This window comes from Cupressus sempervirens, chromosome 3 (assembly GCF_028749045.1).
Source record: "Cupressus sempervirens isolate cs-2001-9-10 chromosome 3, ASM2874904v1, whole genome shotgun sequence".
NCBI lineage: Eukaryota > Viridiplantae > Streptophyta > Pinopsida > Cupressales > Cupressaceae > Cupressus > Cupressus sempervirens.
In genome coordinates, this window is record NC_143120.1 from 623,740,056 (window position 1) to 623,765,006 (window position 24,951).

Genomic DNA, 24,951 nt, shown 5'->3' on the forward strand with positions numbered 1-24,951 from the left:
AAATAAGCTTATAAATAGACAAAATTTTAGAAGTTAACAATTAAATGGGACAAAAAACTAGAAAATTGTCAATGCCTTGTTGTAGGAGCAAGCATGAAACACACAAGAGAAGGAAACAGATAAAATATTGTCTACCTATCATTAAAAACTTAAATATCATTTAACAAAATAAAAAATAAAAAATTCTCAAACATCAAACCAAACCCAACCCACAAACCATCCCCACTAAAGGATTGACTAAAAGAAATCTTGTTTCAACTCAAGGATCTCAGGACAAAGCCTTTAATTATTTCCTACAACATGATATTACCCCTAGCCTCAATCCAACAATTTTCTCCTTGGTTGGCTACTACACGAGCTTTCTAGCATTCTTCAAGCCTAGTTTCAGCTTCTTGAGTCCATCTAACCCTATTCTTCATTTTCTCTTTTTCTTGGTCAATAATATGTTGCACAATCAATAATTTTAGGCAAAACCAAACCTTCCTTGCATGCCTAAACCATTTGTACCTTTGTCTCTCCACAAATTGCCAAATAAATAGAGTATGTTTGGCACTAAGGATTTTCTCTATGCTCATTTCATTTTCTACCAAGTTTATTCCTCCTCTAGAAACACAGGTAGTAATAATTTCCTCTAATCCTAATAGGGCTCAATTTGGAACCAATTGGTGCATTGCAAGCATTGTCTTTAGACTCACCCACTTGCAGATCCCAGACCATGATCATGGAGTACACACCCATATTTTTGCAATGAGAATTCTCCACAGGAAAGAACATTTCCCCCAAGAGTAACTCAACCAAATCAGTAAATCTAAGATAAACAAAATTTAATATGTTATGTATCCATGCCTTCCCACTTACAACATGAAATAAATTTTGTTGTTTTGAGCATTGTAGAGTGAAGATCGAATCCATTGTTCCTCCTCAGAATTGCCCTCAAATGTACTAAAAAATAAACCTTATGTTTGTCGACTCGTAAGGAGAAGTTAAAAAGATGCAACAAGGGTGGAAAATTGTGTTTCCATAAATGCCTATCACATCTACCTTTAATTTTTTGAATATAGTATGCCTAACACTAAATCTCACTACATGATTATTAATTGAGGTTGAGGATGTGTCTTTTTGTGGGATTAAACCCAAGAGTTTGGTGGAATAACATCATTCTATTGAACATTTGTAAAGTCTTCAATTACTATTTTAGACATGTTGAGATTTAGTGCCCAATTTGACATTCTATTTGCTTCAACGTTACCTACTCTTTTAATGTGTGTAAATTTAAAGTCCTCTAGTGTGGCCAACTCTTGGTTAATGTTGATGATGGAGTTTTGTAAATTTCATGCTTCCATATTACCTTTGATGATAGCACTGATAATAATGTGTGAGTCACCTTCCATACATAATTTGGTAACCCCTAGTTTTCTAGAAGCTCTAATTGCTAGCAAAGCTACTTCTGCTATGCAACATTATTAGTGCCATATGGTAGTCTTTTCCTCCCTACTGAGATGAGATCTTCATTTCCACTCTAATCATAAAGACCACCCCTGAGGGTCCTGGATTTTCTTTGGAAGTCCCATCAAAGTTGTATTTCCACCATATATCTTGTGGTTTTTCCCATTGAATTGCAACTATAAGAGAGGAGGGTAAGTTAACCTTACTAGACCCATTCACAGGTGATTATATATTATTTATTGGTTATATATAAAGACTCAACTTAGGTAATTATGAATCTTCCAATTTATTTGTGAGAAATTCTTAACTTTTTAATAATAGATATTGAAGCGTACTCCAAAATATGTCATCAATCTCTATACCTTATTGATTTAGGGTTTTCTATGTGATTTATTTTTCTAATAGTATGTATTAAAGTTAATCCCAAGCAAAGTTTGCATCTTCTTTACTTATTCTATTGAGTGTTCCATTTATACAATTTGTGTAAAATTTTAATCCATGTCTACTTAAACTACTTCACCTATTTTATTACAAAGTTCTCTTCTAACTTTGTAAGATACAATGCACATGAACTACTCCACCTCTTTTGATAGAAAAAATATCTCAAATAAACTAACCTAGTAAGGTACAATATACATGATAGATATGAGTACTTATCTTCAAATTATTAACATATTTAAAAGAATGACACACCATTTGACTAAATTTAAAAGCTTTTGTATACCAAATATATCCATAACATGAAACATTAAATATTTGAGACATTGCACAATACTTTTTGAAGAGTCAAATAATGAGAGATGAAGTTGTCAATGCAAGTAATGATCATATACAAATTATTATTTGTTCACAATATTCTCTCCATCATGTAAAGTTTTTACTTATCATATTATTCTAACACCTCTAAATGTGTCTTACAATGATCTATTGCCACTTTCCTTAATTCATTTGACACTTTGACTATTTTGAAAACAACCACTTTATCTTGATAATTTGGCACTTTACAACCTTTAATTGTATGATGACTAGATTTCTTTTAATATTATCGTGCCCCTTAGTATCCTTATCAATATTTTCCGATTTCTTTTTCTTGGGATGATAAACACACATAATTGTTATAAATAGTCAACTGTTAGATTCTTTGAGATAAATGACAAATATAAAAGTCTTTAAATTCAAATGAAAGAAAACCTAGGACAAAAACACAATAAGAACTTAGACACAAAAATATGTTACTATATTCTTTTTGAAGAGTTCTAATAATCTAGCCATTGAGCATTTGTGATATTTTTTTTTAAAATTCTTATTTTTATAATTATGTTTTGAAACCTCTTGAATTATGCTTCTCCATAAAAACTAGCTCATTCCTCCTTACTTTTGTGTACTCTTCTTTTTAGATCTTACAAAAAAATTTAGGACTTTTTTATCCTGCCCTTTCTCTTCTGAGACTATCTTCATTCTTTTTAATGCCTTGGACTCTTCATCATACCACATATTCACCATAAAACTATTTTGATTCCTCTTTTGGCCCTAGTTCTTTTACATGCTACAAGACCTCAAAGTTATTACTATTTTTTATTATACTTTGTCGGAGACTAGACTTTTAGTTTTATCTTTGCACACACATGTAGACATGCACACACACGCACATACACACTTTGACTTCCATTAACCTTAACATGACAATCTGTAGACAAGTGAAATTATGTTTTTTTTTCTATTTTTAGTTGAATATACGATGTTCACATATTGGCTATGCTCTTCCACTTCCACATAGGAGCTAATACATTGTAAAGAGCCAAAATAAGTTTGGGAAGACAAAATGTGCATTTTTATATACTTTCAAGAATGTTTAAATAGAAAAATATTTTATTTTAGAATGTAATGCCTTCCCAGGCAATGTGGACTTGTATGCACATATATTGATGATTGACTCCTAATATAATTCATCTTAAACAGGGTATCGTTGATGAGTTAGTGATGCTCATTATCACCTTGCATAGACATATAATGGAATTGTAAAAGTTAGTATGATCAAAACCACATAGATATTAAAATTTTCATCTTCTTCTTCACATGATTTGACAAAGAGATATTATGATTTACCTATTTAAGATTTGACATAGAATGTTTGAGAGATTTGACTATATTCAAGAGAAACACAAACAAGTAGGCACATACCTTGACAATTAACTCTTACTATAATTAGATGATAGAATATTTATTTGGGAAAGACCTACCACTAAAATTGTCTGCTCTCATGCTAAGAAAATAGTTTTTTATTCAAAGAGAAAATAGCCTTTTCATGCCAAAATAACTTTCGGTAAAGAAAACTCTTCTAACGAGGTTTGAAGAATAACACACCTAGCATCCACACAGGGGGAGTCCCTTAACCTTATATTCCACCGTTCTTTCAGTCCTAATGAGGTGAGAGCTTAGATTTTTCCTTTTGTACTATGATAGTTTTGACGACCCTCGTATGTTTAACCCATCTAGGTCTTTCCCATGTAAAATAAAAATATTTGACATTAGATGAGATTCTTTTTTTTTTTTTTTGGTTGGTATATTTTTAGGCTTTAGAATGTATGCTTAGAAATGTTGGAATACTGCATTCTTTATATTGTATTAAAAAAATATTAAAAATAGGGAAATAAAAAAGTGTTCTTATAGTATAATTTAAAAAATAAGTTCATAAGGAATTTTTCCTTGTCATTAAATTTATAAATTTCATTGTGAAATTAAAATTGTTAGTATAAAAATCTATTTTCAAAGTTATATATCATTAAATTTTTAGATTAATAAATAATATACATATATTATTTACATATTTTTAAAAATATATATAAATGATTTATACACCAAGATATTTAGAAAACAAATTATAACTAAAGTTCATGTATAATAAGATTTGTCTTTTATGTCTTTTATGTTAAATTGTGGTATTTAAAATAGAAGGCCTCATTACCCAAAAATATAAATTATTATGCACATAAGTATTATAATCTTAAATATAACAAGGGTTGCACAAGCACCTTGAGTTTCCGCCTTTATTATCTCTTCCTCAAAACTATGCATTGTCCTTTTGGGAACTTGTTCTCTACCTAAAGCATGTAAAGTATTTAACAAATTCTCAAATAATATTCAGTCATATAGGATTGCCCATGTTCATCAAAAATGTAAAGGAAAATGGATTTTTTTGGGATAACTAAATTTGTTTAATTATATAGAACTAATTTTCGATTGAACCAACTTATATTTACCAATTAAAATGCAATGCACTATTTTCCATTTGAATTTGTAACCTCCTTATTAGAAGAATGACTTATATTTATTTTTCATTCAATTATCTATCTAAGATCAAGCTCAATGATTTGGAATAAATATATGATTATAGAATCATCTTATGTCTCTAGATATAGTCTTGTGTAATTGTACTACATTTTTCACTTGCCAAATCAATATTTTAGATAGTATAAGTAATAATGATGTTTACAAATAGGTACTCAAAACAAACAAGTTGGTGAATTGTACTTTTTTAACTATCTTCTCTAAAATTGGTAAATGTGTATGTTCCAAAAGACAGTCCTGGTGATAACTCACCAAGAAGGAACACTAATTAAATAAAAATAGATAGACATTTCAACACTATTAGAACACTGCTAATGCTTGATGTCCATATTTGCTTTCATAGCCTAGGTACTATTTAAAGTTCACCTTCAGTGATGAAACTTAACCAAATATTGAATGATAATCAAGACATTTTAATTTTTATAAGAAAAAGACAAAATATATGTAATGTTATAAGACTAATTAGTATTAATTAACTTATGATGACTATAGAATACTAATTCTGCTTCCATAACCTTAAATTCCTCTTGTCCTCTTATGCACCGAATCCACATTGACCTTGTCATGATAAAAAAATAATACTTCAAATTTCCTCTGAAAACTACTACTTGTTGTAACCTTCACTAAAATTTCAATAGAATCCTCTTGTCCTTATCCATATTACAATTTAAAAAATTTAAAAGTGATAAAATGTCAAGATTAATCCAGTTGCATTTAATATACTTCTCCATATTTTCAATGGGTTTGACATGAAATCCACAACAATGAATCAGGGAATCCCTAAAAATAAACAATAAAGTGAAGACTGGTCAAGCAATCTAAATTGTAGGTTGAATTCTAGTTCCCTACAAGTGACCCAAGACTAATTTTCTTAACTCAACCCAAGTTGTTCACATGATGTTTCAGATTTGTAGGAAGCGTCTTCTAAGCCTATAAATATCATCGATTCTCTTGCATATATCATACACAAGAAGAAGAGTTAGAGACTTTAAAGCATAAAAGAGAAGAAGAAAATGGTGAAAGGGAGTTTCAATTTAGAAATAGAGTCTTCAGTGGGGGAAAAAGGACTATGGAATGGACATGAAGAAGGCTACATGCAAGTCCCTAGTCAATTTCTTTGAATGTAAAACTCACATACATGGGCATTCATATTTATGCATCTTTTTAGAAATATAAGTATATTTACAAAAAAAATTGGAAAAGATTCATTGATAATATTTTGTGACACATTGAGGTAATATTTAGATATTTAAGTCTAGTTTAAAGTTTGAAACTGAACATCTTTCAAAACCAAAATTGATCGATTACATAGTAGACATTTGAGATAGATCGATGATGCAATTAGTATCATGCAAGATCATCTAGCTTCCACATTGTTTATAATAATGTTGAATGTGGTTCTTAGTCTATGGGAACTAGTGAGGGTTTTAAAATTTTGAAAATAGTTATTATTCAATCTCTCTATATGCTCTACAGTCATATTACATGCAAACTTTGATGTCAATGTAAAATAGGAAGGTATGGTTCAACCAAAAAAAAGAACATTAACTAAATGTCTCAAATCTATCCACCATTGATCTTGCTTGGTTATTTGTTCAATTTCTCATTCACAAAGTGGCCATATAATTTAAAACAAGGACAGTTTTGTTCGAGGATAACTTTAAGAAACCTCCTCCCTAAAAAATATATAAATTCGTGGCAAATCCAATATTACTTTCAGGCAAAAAATTATTTTCTATTGCCAATTTTTTTTTGATGACATGATAAGTTTAATATTAGATGCGATTTTTCTTCAACCATTACAAAATTTCATAAAATCGAGGTGATTTTGTCCCTTTTGATACAAAGGGTATATATTGTATATGGCAATTTTCCTCATTCATTGGAAAAATATATATATATTGCATTAGGCAATTTTTCTCGTTTGTTGGAAAAAATATATGTTTGATTAGGTGATTTCTCTCATTTATTGAAAAAATATATATATATTTGATTAGGTGATTCTTTCCATGTATTAGAAAAACATATATAATGCATTGGCAAATGTGTTAGAAAATGATGTGATTACTCTATGAATCAACAACTAGAAACTAATTGTATATTTTTCAAATCAATGGTCAAATTATCAAAAGATTACGCTCAGACAAAAATCAAAGAGTAATAAGAAAGTGAAGTTTTTATAGAATGACACATGTGTGGAATATCCTATTGCATTTATGGAATAGTGAAATATGGTTGAAAAAAACATTCTTTAAATTGCAAACATCCTACTTGGTGGTTGTCATTATCAGAAAAGTAGTTGGTTCCCAAAAATGGGACTACCTATGGAAGAGGGATCATTGAATGAAAATCAAAGCCTTTTTGTCAACCCAAATATGACTATGGAGGAGGATGAGGAATATAGTGATATTACTATTGGGCTTATTGCAGCTTCGTAGGTTCTCTCTGCTAATCCTGGGGATGCCATCAAAGAGCTTGAAAAGGAGCAGGAAAAGGCAGACCTCTGAGTGATGTTTGTTGAAATGGGTCTTGACTTTGCTAATGTTGAAGAACAAATTGTAAATGTGGTAGAATAGAAAAACTAGAACTTCAACACTTTTGGGATGTTTTGAAGGATAAAAGAAGTGTTAAATGAATAATCATTGGTTTAGTTAGGGTTTATTTTGTAAAGCATATTATCAGTAGTATATGAATTTGAAATGTAATAGTTTGAGGCTTTATCACTTCCCTTTTTGAGGGAAACCACAATTGTTATTGGTGTACTATATATATATGAAGATGAAATGTAAAGCAGATGCAAAGAATATAATGTAAAGTAAAACCCTTTTTGTTGACATTTGATATTTCAGTGGACATGATGTTTTCTTTTGGGCTCTAAGCCTCTAGTTATTTTATAGTAATTAGATGATTTATTTAATTATTACTTTCTAAAATTGTGTGAATCGTAATTTCACTTTCTAGTAAGTACTTATTGGTTAGTAGTAGTACACAGTACATACTACACATGTCACATGTGACCAAGAATTGATGTATGTAGTAATGCTTTGTTGGGAAATATTTCTAATAACATTTCATATTTCTAACATACGTGTGTAACAAGTAAAATTGATTTACAGACTATCGTTTGATGATAATATATCAATAGTTCAAGGTTTATTTTGAGCCAAACGTCTCGAATGAAGCCTCAACCTTGTTCAAGTCTCTGGAATGGTGATATGTTTCCTTCCAGCTGGTACCACTTATAGTGGATAGTAAGTACATCTCTTGTCATTGTTAGTGTAATTCCCTCTTCCATCATCTTCACACACATTACAACTTTTTAGTACAAACTTGCATTTATGTTGAAGATTTGTGAAGATTTAATAATTTAAAACAATTGAATTGGAAGTTGGATAGACAATATGTAGGGACCATTTCTCAACCACTCAACTTATTTATAAGCAATTGAGTTGCTTCTTTCATCATTGCTCATCTCATTTTTGATAGTCAATAGTCTGGTAGGTAGACTTTTAGTGCTTGTTCAATTATGGTCTAGTTTATTTGGTGGTAGAGTGGTAGGCATTCCTCTGTAGTTAAGATGGACACTCCAATTTGCCTGACATACAAATTGGAAGATGAACAGAAGGCCTTTTTAGGTGATGTCCCTGATGAAAACCTTTTGTCAATTTGCAATGAGGTTGTTCCTGTTATGAATTTCATTATTCCTGATGTGAAAATGGTTCTAGGGTTCTAGTTTTTGGAGAATGAGAATAGGTACCGTGTCAACACTGACATTACATCCCATTTTCTAACGTCTCTACTTGACCTCGGAGAAGCAAGGGTCAACATTTTGTTGCTCATGAGGAAGACTTTTAAAGAATAATACTTGGGCAATGATATTGATATTTTTGCTCATGTAGAATTATGGGTGGGGATCCCTTGGGCGAGTGAAATCCAGAAGCTTTTAGAACTTGGCTAGAATGTGGCTCTATAACCATTTCTGCTAGGCTTGATTGTTGGGAAGTTGAAGCACCATAAGAAATGGACACGAATTGGCTTGGATGTTCTCCAAAAATGGTATAACTTGGATAAAGTTGCACAAGACAACCCATGGCTAGGAGAATTCACAACCTTAGTCTAGTCTCATGCTTTCTACAATGACCACTACAGTAGTACTAGGGCTTTCCCCTAAAGTTTAGTTTCATTTTCTATTTTGTTTAATCAAATTACAATCATTGTACATGCGTCTACCTTATATTATAGTTTTTAAGGAATATCAATGAAATTTCTGGAGTTTCATATAAAATTATATTTCATTATCACACTTACTAATGAAATATTTTGGCATTTTTGAATTTTTCCATTAAATTGTTAAGAAACAAAATATAACATTTAACATTGAATTAAAATTAACATATTGAGGTTTCACATTTTTAGGTCCTTAATAATTTTTAAACCATCATCAAAATCATAAAATAAGATAAATATTTTGTTAATGTAAAAGGGGATGCCACCACTACAGTTGGATGAGCAAGTATCAACAATTCAAGAAGTATTTCGAGCCAATTTGGGTAGCACTCATGACTCAACTCATTTTCCCAAATCTCTCTAGAGAAAAGAAAAATGGAATAAATGTTATGCTAGTGAGTATTCACTAATCATTTTGACATGGATGGTGGATATCATAGTGAAATGCGAGATAGAGCATCAATCCGACCACTATTCGATCAACTTAGATCAATAGTCCTCCAAATGAATTTTAGGCCGATTTTGACAACAATCGACTTGTATTCACATATTCCCTAGAAAGAGGAAATGTGGCATGCTTGACGTAATATCTATTGCACCATCGACATCGTTTATAGCGTTACACACTGTTCGATCAACTAACATCGACTGACCCTAGTAATATTTCAGAGCGATTTCGGCTAGACTAGTCTTGCTTTCTCAAATGTTGTTGAAAAAAGACGTGTCATACATGAAATTGGGTGATAAATAAGACATGTGGCATTAACATAGACCATGGTTCAGTAATGGGACATGTAAAGATCAATAGATAACACCATTGGGGCATCAAAGATTGACAACTTGAGATTTATTTTGGGCCGATTTTGGCTACCTTCAATTTTTTTTCAAAATTTCCCTAGAAAGGAAGTCTTAAAGAAGAAGTGGAGTCATACTATAACATCGTATCTTTATGGTTTCATAAATAATTATAATACTAGTTGTTCACTATACAATGTACATTAGAATTAATATCAAACACATGCTCGAGTCTCTCAATTTTGTAACTTATAAAAATTTCTTTTGTGTAGACCGTAAGGTTTAGTTTTCATTATTCAATCTTTGATCTTTGTAGTGTGCACAAATTACCAATCCAAGATTTAGTAAAAGCATTGGAGCAAGTAACCTAGTCTTCCTAAACAACTCACAAAGTTATAGTAAATAATTATCAATTAGAGTTTCAACTTTTTGGGTAAGATCATGAACACATTTTTTACTGATAGTTTAGTAACTAGTATCGACTGCAGGATTTAGGGTTTAATTTAAAATTTATCATGCATTCTAAGCCTAAATTGTTTACTTTCTAGAGGCTAGGTAACTTGAAAAGTTAAAAATTAGAAATACAACTTAGGGTTTAAATGTTATCCATGTCTATAAATTACAATTTGTGTTTGTGTATAGTTTTGTAAAAAAATTCACGATGACAAAAACATACAAAAGGATTGGAATTGGCAATGGAATTGCAACCCAAAAGAAAATGCAATGGACCTATAAATTATATTTTGGCATGCACAAACTTGTTAAAACACCAGGTTTTACTGATGAATTCCATGATATTTTGGATCATGTTATCTATGGAAGGAGTATTAAGGCAATCAAATATGCAATTGAAGATAAGTGGAATGATGTACAAAAGGAGTCAAAATATATTAAATCAAACAACATGATAAGGTGCATTGTAAACAAAGTTGCAATGTGGACTAGTGGAATCGGTCACTTGGGGTTCCCTCAAGTATTCCCTTGTCCAGAATTTGTAATAATTTAGGCTCAAAACTATGATGAAAATAGAAAGGAAATTGTGAATCAAAATACACATGAGGTAATTTTGACTATCACGTAAAGTGAATTTGGTGGACTATTGACCTGGGGTTTGAAGAACAAAACCCAACTGACATTGACCTAGAAAAACTGGTAGAGACATATGACAATGTAGGTTTAGATTAAAAAAATTGATATATCAAAGGTTAGCTGCATTCAATTTGCCTTGTGGTCATATACCTCCTTAAGAATTGGATTTTTTTTTTGTGGGTTCAAGATACTGCATCTCTGCAATCAATGTGCTTAGGTTTAGAAAGTAATGAGAAAGTGGGTGCCATTGTTTTGGAAATGATTTTCAATATTCATTGTCTAAAACAACTTTTAAGATATAATTATTTTGGGCACATTATACATCACATGGACAAATAATTGTTAATGATTAAAAGAGGGTTAGACCCACTGTCACATTTAGATACACGACCGACTTGTGCTACCTTTTGTTATCAAAGCATCATCAAATTTTTGAAAAAAACAAGCTTCAACTTAAGTTTGATAAACCAATATTTGAATAAAAATTTGTGATTAGGATGGGTGATCCCCAAGGGCACTACAACCACTTCGTACACTTCTTTTTGGCACCACTTTATCATAAAATTACAGGCACTTCAATGCCTAGATTGCCTGTGTCTTGTAAACGATTAATTCAACTGGGAAATCAAATTCAATTGGTCAACTGCTACTTTATGGAAGAGTACATTGTATTAAGATTTTATGGTTTAGTTGTAGAACCCTACAAACTTCCAATACATGTGAGAGACAAGGTATTTGCATTGGAATATGTACGGCAGATGGTCAACAAAAGAAAACCATTTTTCCTTCCTTTCCTGTCGGATGTGGAGGGTTCACATTTGAGAGAAGAGCATTCAATGTGGTAAAGGAATTTGTTGCATTTTTAAAATTTGATATTGCCAGGCACTGGCAGTATGATCCACTAAACATAATTGGTACAAAGCTTGTACAGAATGGGAACTCCGCAACAAAATGTCAACATGAGAATGTGTCATTTATTGAAAGATCTAAAAATATGGACTCATGGGAAGAGGTCAAAATGGAGATGGAGAAATGCTCTAATGAAAAAATATTTGAATACAAGAGTTGTCAGCACAAATTGAAGAATTGCACAGACAAAAAGAAAAAGTGCAGCCGATAACATCCTACAATTTCTACTAGAAAGCATATCACCCAAGTAAAAAACATCTTCTAGATGCCATAAATAAAGATTGTGTAGTTTCACACTGATGTTGATAAAAAATAATGTGTTTTGGGAGATGAGGAATAATGTCAACAAACCTAAGACCTCTGTAGATTTTGAAGATTTTCCTGAGGATGAAACATTTAACAAATTATGGGATGATGAGTATCCAGATGCAAGAACAACACAATGTGATGCATATGATAAAGGCAATGAGTATGAGGTTTATAAGGATCCTTCATCCATTGCCATAGGCACTACCAGTGGTTCCATTGAATCCATTACTCCAACTACTACTACTAGTAGTACATTTCATTCAATTGGACAATATGTTGTACTTAATCAATAGACAAAGGAAAAGTATGGTGTAGGGGCAAGCATGGTAGAAAAAATGGGTTATCCAAGTGATAGTGGGCTAGGAATATCAATCAAGGAAATTGGTATCCACTGCCAGTACCAAAGCTACCGAAATCTGGTCATAAACAAGTCATTGGAGATGAATTAGATGACCCATCAAGTTCTTCAAAAAAAGGTGAACCCAAGCCATTATTCATCTAAGGTAGATTTATAACCTCCCAAGTTGTTTTGTCTTCAAAAGGTATGGTGTGACTGAAATTTGACCAGATCCTTATAGTTGAATAGTTGAAGATCACTGTGTAAAGAAGCAAAAGGTTTCGAATACTCATACTGGTATAATGTCAATCACAACTCCCTCGACACAAAACCTTCATAACAATCCAAAAACTCCACTTGTTAGTAATAGTGGGGCAGGATTAGGAAGGGGTGATGCAGTTGGCAATCCTCAAAATGCAATCATTACAACCTTAGGAATCAATGGAGACAAGTACAATGTTGCAAGTGCTCTTTCTCCTTTCAAGCATCGTATTGTATAAACAGACCCAAAATTTGAATTCAAAAATTTTGTAACAATTTTTCAAGAAACCACAAAGATGAATAGAAAAAATAATAAGCCATTCAAGAAGGATGTACTTGAGATGGCTCATTCTCAAAAACCTGCATCGAGTAGGATATTTCCAACATATAACACCAATAAAGAAATGATGGAGTTTATGATTGTTTCTCCCCCAAAGCTATATAATAATCCACCAGAGAGTGAGATAAATCCATCAAATTTTCATGTTAGCACACTATCTATGGATTTCTCTAAAGTATAAAATGTGGAAAAAGTTAATGTGGCAAAAAAGATCAACTCCATGGTCTACAATTCACTATTCAAGGTGGAGAGAGAGAATAAAAAGGGTTGGAGAAGGCAATTAGAAAGTTAAAAGTAGACTTGGCAAATGAGAAAGCAATAGATTGTAGGTGCAAAGAAATAAAATAAAGGATTACAAGTGCTTCCTCTCAAGGACCAAGTGCATAGCCTTAGCCAAAAAATATGGAGGTAGAAATGAAAATTCTGAAGGAACAATTGGAAGAAAGTAATAAAAATCTATCTGATGTAAATGTAGAGAAAGAAGAAGAACTCAAGATGTTGAAGGAACAATTGGAATAGAGAAAGGAGAAACTTAGTGATACTCTAAACTATGTTAATATGGAAGCCAATGTAAAATTTGAAGAACTCAGGGACAAATTGCAAGAATCAAATAAAAAACTTGAGGATGAAAGAGAATATGTAATAGATGTTTTCAAAAAGTTGGAGTCTAGTGGACATACAATCAATAACATAAATAAGGAATTGGACAATGAGAGGGAAAAAGAAAAATAGTAGGAAGAGAAAGCAGATGAAATAAATAAACAAAGTGAAAATTAGTTGTCACAAATCGTGCAAGAGGTACATAGAAACAATCAAAACCTTGGAGAACAACTTGTTTGACTCAAATGGAAAAATGAAAAAATGAAAAATTAAGTCAAGCTAATTAAAGAAAAAATGTGGGGGGCGGGATGGGGGGGAGATTATGGAAAATACCAATAGGTTGTGTGATTAGTTTGAATTGCATCAAAGTTTTTGAGTTGTTTATGGGAGTATCAAAGAGCGGATTGAGAAGAAAAATGACCTCTTTAAGCTCGAGAAGATTGCAAGACAAATTATACACATAGTGATAGGTGTTTGGCCAACCAAGGAGTTCATGACCACGTTAATGCATTAGTAAAGTCATCAACTATCATTCAAAAATGCTAGAATATAAGGGAAGGAGAGGATTATTTGAACTCAATTGGGGGAAAACTCGTCAAGATGGATGATAGAGAAAAAATAATGATAAGTCTTTGTTTGCCTACTCCTTGCTCTAGTAATTCATCAATGACAATCATTGGAAGGGAAGCTTACCAAAAAGAGTTGGAGGCCAAAATGATGTTTGAAGTAGTCAAGTTTCCTCAGGATTCAACTCCTAAAGGCATCTTGAATTACATCAAACCATTGGCGAATCTGAATGCACTATTGGTTGTAGCATTGCTTTCAAGTAAATCTTCGAAATATGGAAGTCTGACAAAGTTAAAGGTCATCTACTATAACATAAAAAATGTTAAAACACCAAATGAAGCAGACTTCAACATCCTAAAAAAGTTGCCCGAATCTTCAGTCATATCAGAAGACATCCATCAAGCATCAAAGTATGTGACACTTGGAAAGTGATTTTAATCATCTTTGTAGTGTTTACTTTATTTCTATTTGAAATTGTTTGATATGAGTTTAAAGTTTGAACTTTATTTCTCGAACAAGATAAACGTAGTAGAATCAAAATGTTATTTTGCTTACTAGGCCTATCAAATGCAAACGCAAAAAATGTTTCTAATACTGAATTTGATGCTAGTCTAAGAGTCTTCCCATGAGGCAAAATTACCTAAAGCTATTGTTGTTCCCTTATTTCTATATTTGTATAAAAGGGAATTCAGGGTCATTTGCCAAATGTTATAGTTGCGAATTTAGTACTTTTAACACAAAAATGATCAAGGATTGTACCATAACAACATATTATATGAGCATAATAATACAAATTAAAAAAATAGTAATGGTAAAATTTGAATGAATCTTGATTCATGAATCATGGCATCATCTAACATAAAATGTACTTGTTTGTTTGACATTAGACATTTAAAAAATGATATAACTTATTATGCATGATAGATGAATCATGATTAGATTTAGATAATATTATCCAGAATATAGAATTTATATTGTTGTAATTACTAATAAGTAATAAATTTAGAATTGAACATCATACTGTAACTGTTAAACTTACCACATCATCTCATCATCTGAATCTTCTGATTCCTCGGCATCAAGTTCAAACAATCCATCATGCTCTATGTTTTCTCCAGTAGGCATACCTTCGTCATTCTGATAGTAATCCGTAGCTTCAACATCAATGCTACCACTACCTAGTTTACTGGTCTCATTGTTAGAAACATTGCCCAAACCTCTTCTTTAGCATTTCTTTGTCCACAATTTTAGTGCCCTTTCATAAGGAAAAGTATTGATTTCATATCTGGATGTATACAACCTTAAGATTATTTTCCAAATTCTTGTCTAGTTTATTTCTTACCTTGAATTTTAGGAACCGCAAAGCACTACAAACTCTCTCATCCTTTATAAACCCCAATATCATGGTCAAACAAAATTCAACAAGCTTGAAAAATTTTGATATTGAATCTCGCAACACTTCGCTCTAAGCTAGATTTGTCCAAAGATTTGTTACTAATCCTTCTCCTCTAGGTTTCCGCATAAGATCATATTGTTCCATCATTGTACTAGAAAAATGATGAGATTTCTCTCTCAATCAAGATTCATCTAAAACTCCATTTGTAGTCACCCCATTGATTTCTTTGCTTTTGCAAAATTGATCTATGAAAACCAATCACTTATCTCAAAAATATTTCTGACTTCTTAAACTTTATTAATGGGGAAACAAAACACACATTGATTAAAGCAATTTGTATCAAGGAAATATTAGAAGAAATATCCTTCACAGAATTCATTATAGACTCAACAATCCATTCAAACACTTCCTTTGTAATAGTTAATTTTTGTTGCGTGGGTTTCTTTCCTTTTCTCATGGACACGAGCCTTCCATAGTAGTGCATTGGTATCTCAACACCCCATATATTGGCACATAATTCCCCCTTTGCATTAATCTTTAAAAATTTATCAGGATTATCCAAATTTGTGATTCTCATCCACCCTGAAAGTTTTTCATCCATAGAAAATGAATTTGAATTTCTATAGAGATTATCAAGGGTTGCACATATCATTTTATGCAGCATACTATATTCTGCAAAATACATATATCTTTGTTGGATCTTCTTCATCATATTTCTCATTTCCTCTAGTATGGGGAGAATGGTTGCTAACCATGTTAAGAGTGTCTCTACATTACTTAACCTTTCAAGCAGATCACCATATTTCCATTGAACACTTTGATCATCGTGAGTTGATTCCATTGTACCAAGCAATGATGAATATTAAGAAAAACTTGATGAGCTGGTCCATCCAAAGAGATCCATCTAGTATCATTATTCTTAAGCATCTTTCTCCCATCAGTTAGGCCCTCATCAAACTATTGAAATTTCCTAAACTCTTTAGGACTTCAACAAAAATGCCTATAGATCTCTTTGATTAAAACTTCAACTCTATATATTTTTGGAGAGTTACTGACAATTTCAAAAGCTAGATTCATTCTGTGGACCATGCAGTGAATGACAACAATGTAAGGTGCAACAATTTTTTTAAAACTTTTTGACAAGACCATTCTTGTGGCCTTGCATTATTGAAGCTCCATCTGCTCCAACACACACCAAATTTTAGGCAATTTTCATTTCATCTAAACCTCTATATTCAATAAGGGAACTCTTTAGTAGTTCATTTATGGTTTTTATTGTTGAATTATCCTTCATTTAACAACAGTTAGTAGATTGGTTTGGCAGACAAATTTGTGTATAGTATAGACATGCATGCATACCCATGAAGTATTATCTATTGCTATCACCTCATCTAAAGATAATGAAATGAAATTTGACTCTTTAATTTTTGCTTTGATATTTTCCTTTTCAACCTCAGCAAGACAATGTTCCCATTCCCATTTGTTGTTTACTGACCAGTGACTCCTCACATAATAATGAACTTTTGCGAAGTATAATAAACTACTCAATGATGGGTAATCCATCATGGCACACTGTTTACTTAAAATATAGAAGACAACACTTAATTGAAGAACTTTACCCCTTTCTTGAACTTCCATTACTTTTCCAATAAGAGATTCCTTGGAGCCCTTTACTACAGTAGGCTTCGTTTGTATTCTCCTGAAATTCTAAGATTTCTGCATTCTTAACATGTTGACATTCCCCCTTGGTTTTCCATCTTGTAACTGATTTTTCCACTCCATCTATGATTCATTTCTCATAAAGTTTACCCATATGCTTTTCTACGGTGTCACTTTTTAGCTATGCAACCTCTTTTCCTTTTTATTTATCCTTTTGCATATCGTACATTTGCATTCTACCAGAGGCTCACCTTCTTTTGGATTGTGTATAGGTTCAATGAATGGATACTTTGAGGCCCATTCTATTTGAAAATTCTATTAGGATTAAACCACAAACAGAAATAACAATTACACACAAATATAAATAATATTAGAAAATAATAGATCACACAGAAAAGAACACAAGATACCAAGATTTAACGTGGTTCACCCAATCCCTGGGTTACGTCTACCAAACAACAAGTCCGATATTATTACGATCCAATGATTACAACCTAATTACAATCCATAATCTCTTACAGCTCAATACCACCGCAAGAACCAATTTTTGCATCACAACAATGAAACAATGCCTAACCCTAAGCCCTTTCATACAAGTATTTTTAGTACTTTAGCATTATAATTAATAATTACATGTCGATCCAAAATCTTGATAAAATAGGGCCTAAATTTTATAGTACTTTCCTGATTAGTCACTACAAACTAACAAATTCCTAATTGGTATATCCCAGTGTCGATCTTTTTTGGATTTTGCATTAATTTTTGCATTGTATTTACTTTTTCCCTTCGTTGGTTGTGCACCATCACCATCTTTGGGATTGTCATCCAAATCTATTATATTATTCTAGCTACTCTAGTTATTGATCTGCAGATCTTGGCTACTCTAGGTATTTACTTGAATATCTTCTTCAAGTTCACTATGATCATTTATATCAGGTTCTCCAACTTCTTCAATATGTGCTAGTGGAACTGGTAGTGGAAGTGGTTGGGAATCTTGTAAATGCACTTGTGACGATGTAGCTTCCTAATTTTTTCCACCCAAAATATGATGCCAAGGTGCGAGTGCGCTTGGCTGGCCTTTCTTGACTTTCACCACATGTAGGACTCTTACCCTGGTTCATGTTCAACATCTCCAAAAAAATACAAGCTTTCATAAAATTCAAGTTATTCAAAAAGTGATAATCATCTATTACATATATTTATCTAAATAGTATTCATTGGTTGTACGACCTAAACTTTAAAATATAGATGTCTTAGGTCTTGACTTTCCTTGGCTATTGCATGAGTCAATGGTACTAGTCACTAGTCCCAGCTGATAACTGACCACTAATAGTCTAACATGTATCTACTACATATAAGAATGAACTAAAATTACAGAGAATATACAGATAGGGGCCGAAAATTATCTCGACAGTATGAGAAATTGAGACTTTGTTACTGGTTCAAATTGAGACAACCTACTGATCTATGAATGTATTTATACCACTCTTGTTTGGTGAAATTTGTGGGAATATTATAGTGCATAGCAAATATTTGGCGAAGCCCACGTAAGAAAAACCTATATTCTAGAATTTCCAAGGTGAATATGGTTTGCCCATTATACGACCATGCATAATATATATGGAGAAATTGAATTTGCATGGATACATGTTCGTATATTTGGGGGTCGAATGTTGTCCCTCTCCTAAAACATTTTTAAAAACCAAGCGCGAATTGAGGCCGTTCAAAAAGATCCACTTAGGAAATCATGGCAAATGTGTTTAGTTTGCTATGTGCCAAAAATATTTTTGATTGGCTATTTTGTTTCAAAACGTGATTTGATGCCATAAATCCTTTGGCGATGGGCCTGGGGGTTTGACTTTGGTAAACTTGGGGCAATGCGCCAACTTGCATATGCATAAAAAAATTGTGAAATCAATGTTGGTCATTGGGAAACAATCGCCATTTTACAAATATTTGCCACTAAAGTGAACCCTGGTTCTGTTAAAAAATGCTAAAAAATTTCAGTATTAGCCTGCTAGGGCATCTAGTTTCTTGTGGAATTCAAAGTGATTTAAACTCAAAGCAAAGCGACCATTTGAAGGGAGGGTCAATATACTACAATTTATCACAATTTCAGATTTTCCATTCGTTGAAGTTTATGTTGGTATATGTGAATAATTGGTGTATTCATAAGTCCTCGCTATACACTTTAAGACTCTTAATAAGATTCTCAAAGGCCATTGAATCCTTAATTTAAGATAAGATTGTCAATCTTACTTGGTAGGATTGCAACAAGCTCAATTGTTATGTTCCTTGAATATTGGCAAAGTAGCAGATAATTTAAACCCTTCAAGTTTGAAGTTGCCAATATTTAGTAAACAAACAAAATGTTGCTTGGCCTTTTTGGCATTTCTTACTATGTCCAAACTACTTTTCATTTTCTAAAATGCATTTGATAAAAGTGGCCATGTTTTGTATATTTTCTAATTCAAGCTGTTAACTTTTTTTTGAATCATCTAGCACAGTAAAGGTAATACTTTTCTTATTTATAAGACACCTAAATTCTTAAATAACTTGCATCAATGGGATAGCTTCTTTTACAACCTACTGAAATGGTTTAAGCTAGAGAGAAACTAATCCTTCCCTTCTTGTATTCTCTTCCACATCAACCTTAACAATATCCCCACCTCCTTCCTCTGCATTAATTTTCTTAACACCATCTACCTTTTTTCTACAAAGAGGACAATTTGAATATGAATAAAACCACACATCATTAGACATTGAAATAATGCTCTAGTAAACAATATGCAACCTTGAAAATAAGTCTTTTTTTTTTCAAGCTTTAGTTGCTACAAACAAATGAAATGAAAAAAGGTTTGATTTAATTCTTTGTAGCATGTCCATTCCTCAAATCATTGCGTTGATTTCCAAAAGAAGCATGAAACAATCTCTTGCATTGCCCTCAATGTAAAAATATAAAATATAAAACACTTCTAAAGAAACAATAACAACAATCTGGCCATAATTTAGAGCTTGATAGAAAACAACGAATAAGGGTGTTGCTCTGAACTCTACTAATCTCTTTCAAGAACAAACAAGTTACCTAAAATTTGCAACACTAGACCTATTATATGCACATTCATTTAAGAACATAATACCAAATGTGCATGCCAAAATAGAGCATAAGGGGATGGAAAACTTGGATAGCATTAGGCAAACTAAATAGATCATGCAAATTGCTAAATTCTCCAACACATAATTGAGCCTCCAAGAAAGTAAATTATTGATTTGATAATTTAAGGAATAAAATTATTTTTTATTTTACTCATGAATAAGTGGGACCAACATGGAGTTAAGAAATTACCTAAGTTATCGTGATTTAGAGAGGGAAATAGTGCAGGACCCATACATTTGAATTATAATGAAATGGATATTCAACATTTAAGATCAATATTGTATCCTTACAACGACCTTCTTATAATATATCAGGTCATGATCAAATGAATATTAATAAAGGGAAAGACTTTTGATCCCTTTTCACACACATTGTGGTGCATTGCAAATTTGCAATGACAAACAACCTTAGACAAAAGTTTGTGCTTCAATCAACCTTGAACAACATGATGATGATATTTTATTTTGAGGCTTATGATAGATAGGATATTTTTCCTAAACTTACTTTTGAATATTGTTTCAATTTTAACATCATAACAGTAGAAATATACAATTCTTGAAATCTGCAAAAGATCCATGTCTTTTTCTACATAGGTCCGCAAGCCTCATCGTTCTTTTAATAGTTGGTCCTTTTTGAGATCATAAATACCAAATTCTATACATAAATAGTAAACATATCATTATATCCTCTCTACATTTTCCTCAACTTGATGAATAGTACATCCTAGTTAATTACGGGTAAGTTTCTGTTAATCAGAAGAGACAAAACTCATGGAAATCACTTTAGGATACTTATTGTACTTATATTAGTACCATATATCATACTTAGAAGGTAGTTTTAGTAGGAAAGACATAATCCTCTACTTTAAAAAAACATTAGTGACATTAACTTGAGTCTTGATTCAACCAATTATTTATACTCTGCACCTAAACTTGTACACTTACGACATCTGATTTATTGGATGTGAACAATTGATGTAATGAAAATATTGTGAGTAGTTGGAGGAGTTAAGAGAAGGGGTCTAGCATCTCTAATTGTGTTGTTTAAAAGTTATCACAAAAAATGTACCACTCACATTGAAATGTTTGAAAATTTACAAAGTTTATGGCAATACTTCATGTTCTCTCGTTACCTCTCAAGTGTGCCCTTGATGATATTAAGATTGACTTGTTCTTCTAATAGCTAGGGTCTATAAATTTATTATTTGGAGTTGTTTAATCAATACACGTTGCATGAAAATGATGATCACACCTGGGCAAAAGTCTCATTTTTTTCCCATCTTCAAATTCACAGAGATAAATAAAGCATTATGTTACCTTCTCTCTAAATGTTTCTGATCTATACACAAACATGGATAGAGCCAACCTTAATTCTTTATCCAAGCCCGTTGTTAAAGGATCATCCTGTGTTAAGGTAAAGGGAATAGCTCTCAAAGAATACTAGGTGGGAAGAGAAAGTTGCAAGTATAATTGTGGATGGAATATTGCATAGATACAAAAAATAATATATGATTACATCGAATAGAGTAATTAGAGCTCCTGCCATCGCCATCTCGCTCGTAGCTACGAGACCCCATGGCTTTCCAGAATATAGACTAAATGCTGTAAAAAAATTATGGAAGCGATGTTGAAATTGGAAATAAGAGAATTTTATAGGTAGTGGGTAGAATTGAAAACTTAAAATGGCTAATCAATCATAAAATAGCTAGAAATTACCAAAAAGTTCACAAAATGTTGTTTAATATATTTATCTACACCAAACATAAGATAATAATAAGAAATAATTATAAATGCACCATTTCGAAAAGTCATAGTAATTGAAAAGAATAACTATAGTCGCCTGCCTTATGACATGGACTCATAATAACTACAATCTTATAAGTATAATCAACTAAAAGCATACCAACAATAAAATACCATAATAATATGGTTAATATACTAATTCTATTGCAAATATATAAATTATAAATGTTTCTATAATGTAATATAAAATTATATAATTGTAGTGATTATGTTTAAGGTGTCTAAACTAATTAGACGCTTCTTAAGACCTCTAATAAGTTCAATAATATATTTAATACTTAACATTTATGAATTAAATTAGTATACACATTTCAAATCTAATATAAACTTCTAATTAGTAGCCCTTAGATAAATTTTTGACCATGAGGACTCAAAAATTAGTGTCTTCTAATTAACAAAATGAAAATTTAAATAATAGAATGAAATGTAGATTTGAAAACTAATGAAAATATAAAAACAAACAAAAGCATTTTTAAAATTCAAAATTAAATACATTCAAATAAACTATATAATGTAAAAGAGTAAATCACATCAATTAACACAATATTTGACTAAATAAATTTAAAATCTAAATTTAAAGAGAAAATAATTTAAATATCTTCAACTAAACTCTTTTATTTATTTATTTTGAAATCTTAATTTAAAGTAAGTATACTTGGACCTCTTTTTGATACAAGGACTGGTTTATTTAATCAGAAAATAGTTGAATAAAAAAGAATAAAATTATAAAAACCAATTTAAAACAAACTACCTATAAACTATATCTAACTTCATGAACATTAAATTTTTCTTCTTTTCCCCATATAATGTGATAAAAGATTTTATGTATTATAAGTCTGACATATGGTATTTGAAAGATTTGACTATAATCTGAATAACTCATCAAATGGAATGGATGGATCATTTCTCCAATAATTGTACCATTGCGAAGTGCGCTATTTGGGCTCTCTTCCCGATCAAAATATAGAAGTGTTCTTTCATTTTCCATTAGAATTTGCTGGCCTGTGGCAGAGTATCCGTCATTTCCTTATTTTAAAAGATCGACTGTGTTTTCTAAGAACAAGTGAGCGTTAATTGTAGTGAAGGAATGGAGCATTCAACGGCTCAAATTGCAGGCAAGGGTGGCCTACGCTATGAAATGCGCTCGGTTTTTTCCCATTTTCCTAATGTATTTATATTCATCTACCTACTTTGATTTAATGACGATGTTAATTGTCGCACCGCAGAAAATAGGGTAGCGCAAGCTGAAGAGATGGAAGCACTGCAGTCCATATATGGCAGTGACTGCACTGTTTCCCAAGATGAGCATTATTGCCAGGTATTCAATTTTATATGTAAGGAGGGATTTCCACTGAAATTATGAAATTACTGGCTTTTGCCAATGCATTTTCAAATCATTTGAAAAAGCTTCTTTCTATCATCATGACCTGAAGTAGTTTGTTTAAACACGTCCAAGTGTAGTTCTTGGCCTATATTATAATTTGCCAAGTCTCCCATAAGTTGAGGCAATGAATGCATTTTACACATTTTCTTTAACAGATTGTTTGAGAAACTCAATACGTTTTTGTCGGCATATCCCATATTACCGAATCCAACAGGAAACTCATTACTAATAGTAATCATACCTGCCAAATTATTGGGTCTGTAATTCTTAATGAGGTTTAGCTCAATTCATCAGTTTTAATCAAATATTATCTCGGAATACAAAAGCAGAAATTCAGAAATTATATGTGAACAGAAGATGAAACCATGGTAGATATTTAACCATCATTAAGCTAAGTCTATAGATGAAAATGATGGTTATTTCGATGTAAATCGAATTTATTTTTTGCCAGGTCCGTTGCAGACGTCTCTATGCACCTTGTAAAGAATAACTAGTCTTCTGTATACATCCGATTGCCAGTCCTCGTCAATTTGTTCTGTATTAAAAGGAAAAACAGATCGCGGGTCCCTCCTCCCTCTAATCCTGCTAAAACCCTGTGATTTGAATGCATGTTAATTCTGCTGTTGAAGTAAATATCACATCTTTACCATAATTCAGATGAATTTCTTATTGGAAAAATAGAACACCAGAAACAAAACAGAGAAAGAACTTTCAGCTTGTTTTTATTGAATAATAGATGCCAATTTATACAATAGCTTGACTCAACACCATTCCTAAATGACTGCTAAGTATTGACAACAAACTACTTCATGATTGACAATACACACATAAACTTGACACTAACTGAAACTTATGGACACCTAACTCAACACATCTACAACAAGAACTTGATTCAAACTAAAACTCTTTGACTCAATCTTAAACTAAACTTGTGTTGCTAGCAACTCTACAAGGTTTGCCACATGTGCAACAATTATTATTGACTACCGTTGGAACATTAACTCCAATTCCTCCAGTTAATGTGACAACTAAAGGAAACATTATTTAAAAATTATACTTTGAAAATATGTCGTAGAGGAGTAAGACTTTCTCATAGTTATGCAACTATCATCCAGCTTCGAAACACCATTGGACACACCATCTCCACATGAAATATCTCATAAACGATGCCAAGCTTCCAGACTTTTAGATCTCCCCGAACTATTGGACACACCATCTCCACATAAAATGCCTCATAACCCTCATAAAGGTATAGTTTCTCCGATCCTATAGCACCTCAAACTATTCAAGCATCCATCTAAACTCTACTTTTCCTATTTTTCAAA

The 24,951-nt window shown here is 31.8% G+C and overlaps 1 protein-coding gene across 9 annotated transcripts in view; it reads left to right on the plus strand.

Moving 5' to 3' along the window:
* Window positions 1-23,074: 23,074 nt before the first annotated feature.
* LOC149568217 (uncharacterized) overlaps window positions 23,075-24,951 on the plus strand; it is a 203,536-nt gene continuing 201,659 nt past the window's right edge. For 6 of the 9 annotated variants that reach the window (XR_016362527.1, XM_089821221.1, XM_089821226.1 and 3 more), the window contains exons 1-2: window positions 23,075-23,357; window positions 23,469-23,560. Coding sequence is in view for 8 of the 9 variants with exons in the window: in XM_089821221.1 (XP_089677347.1) it covers window positions 23,330-23,357; window positions 23,469-23,560 (120 nt within the window). In the remaining variant the exon portion in view is untranslated. The remainder of the gene's footprint in view (window positions 23,358-23,468; window positions 23,561-24,951) is intronic. The other 3 variants (XM_089821225.1, XM_089821218.1, XM_089821219.1) reach the window with 1 other exon arrangement.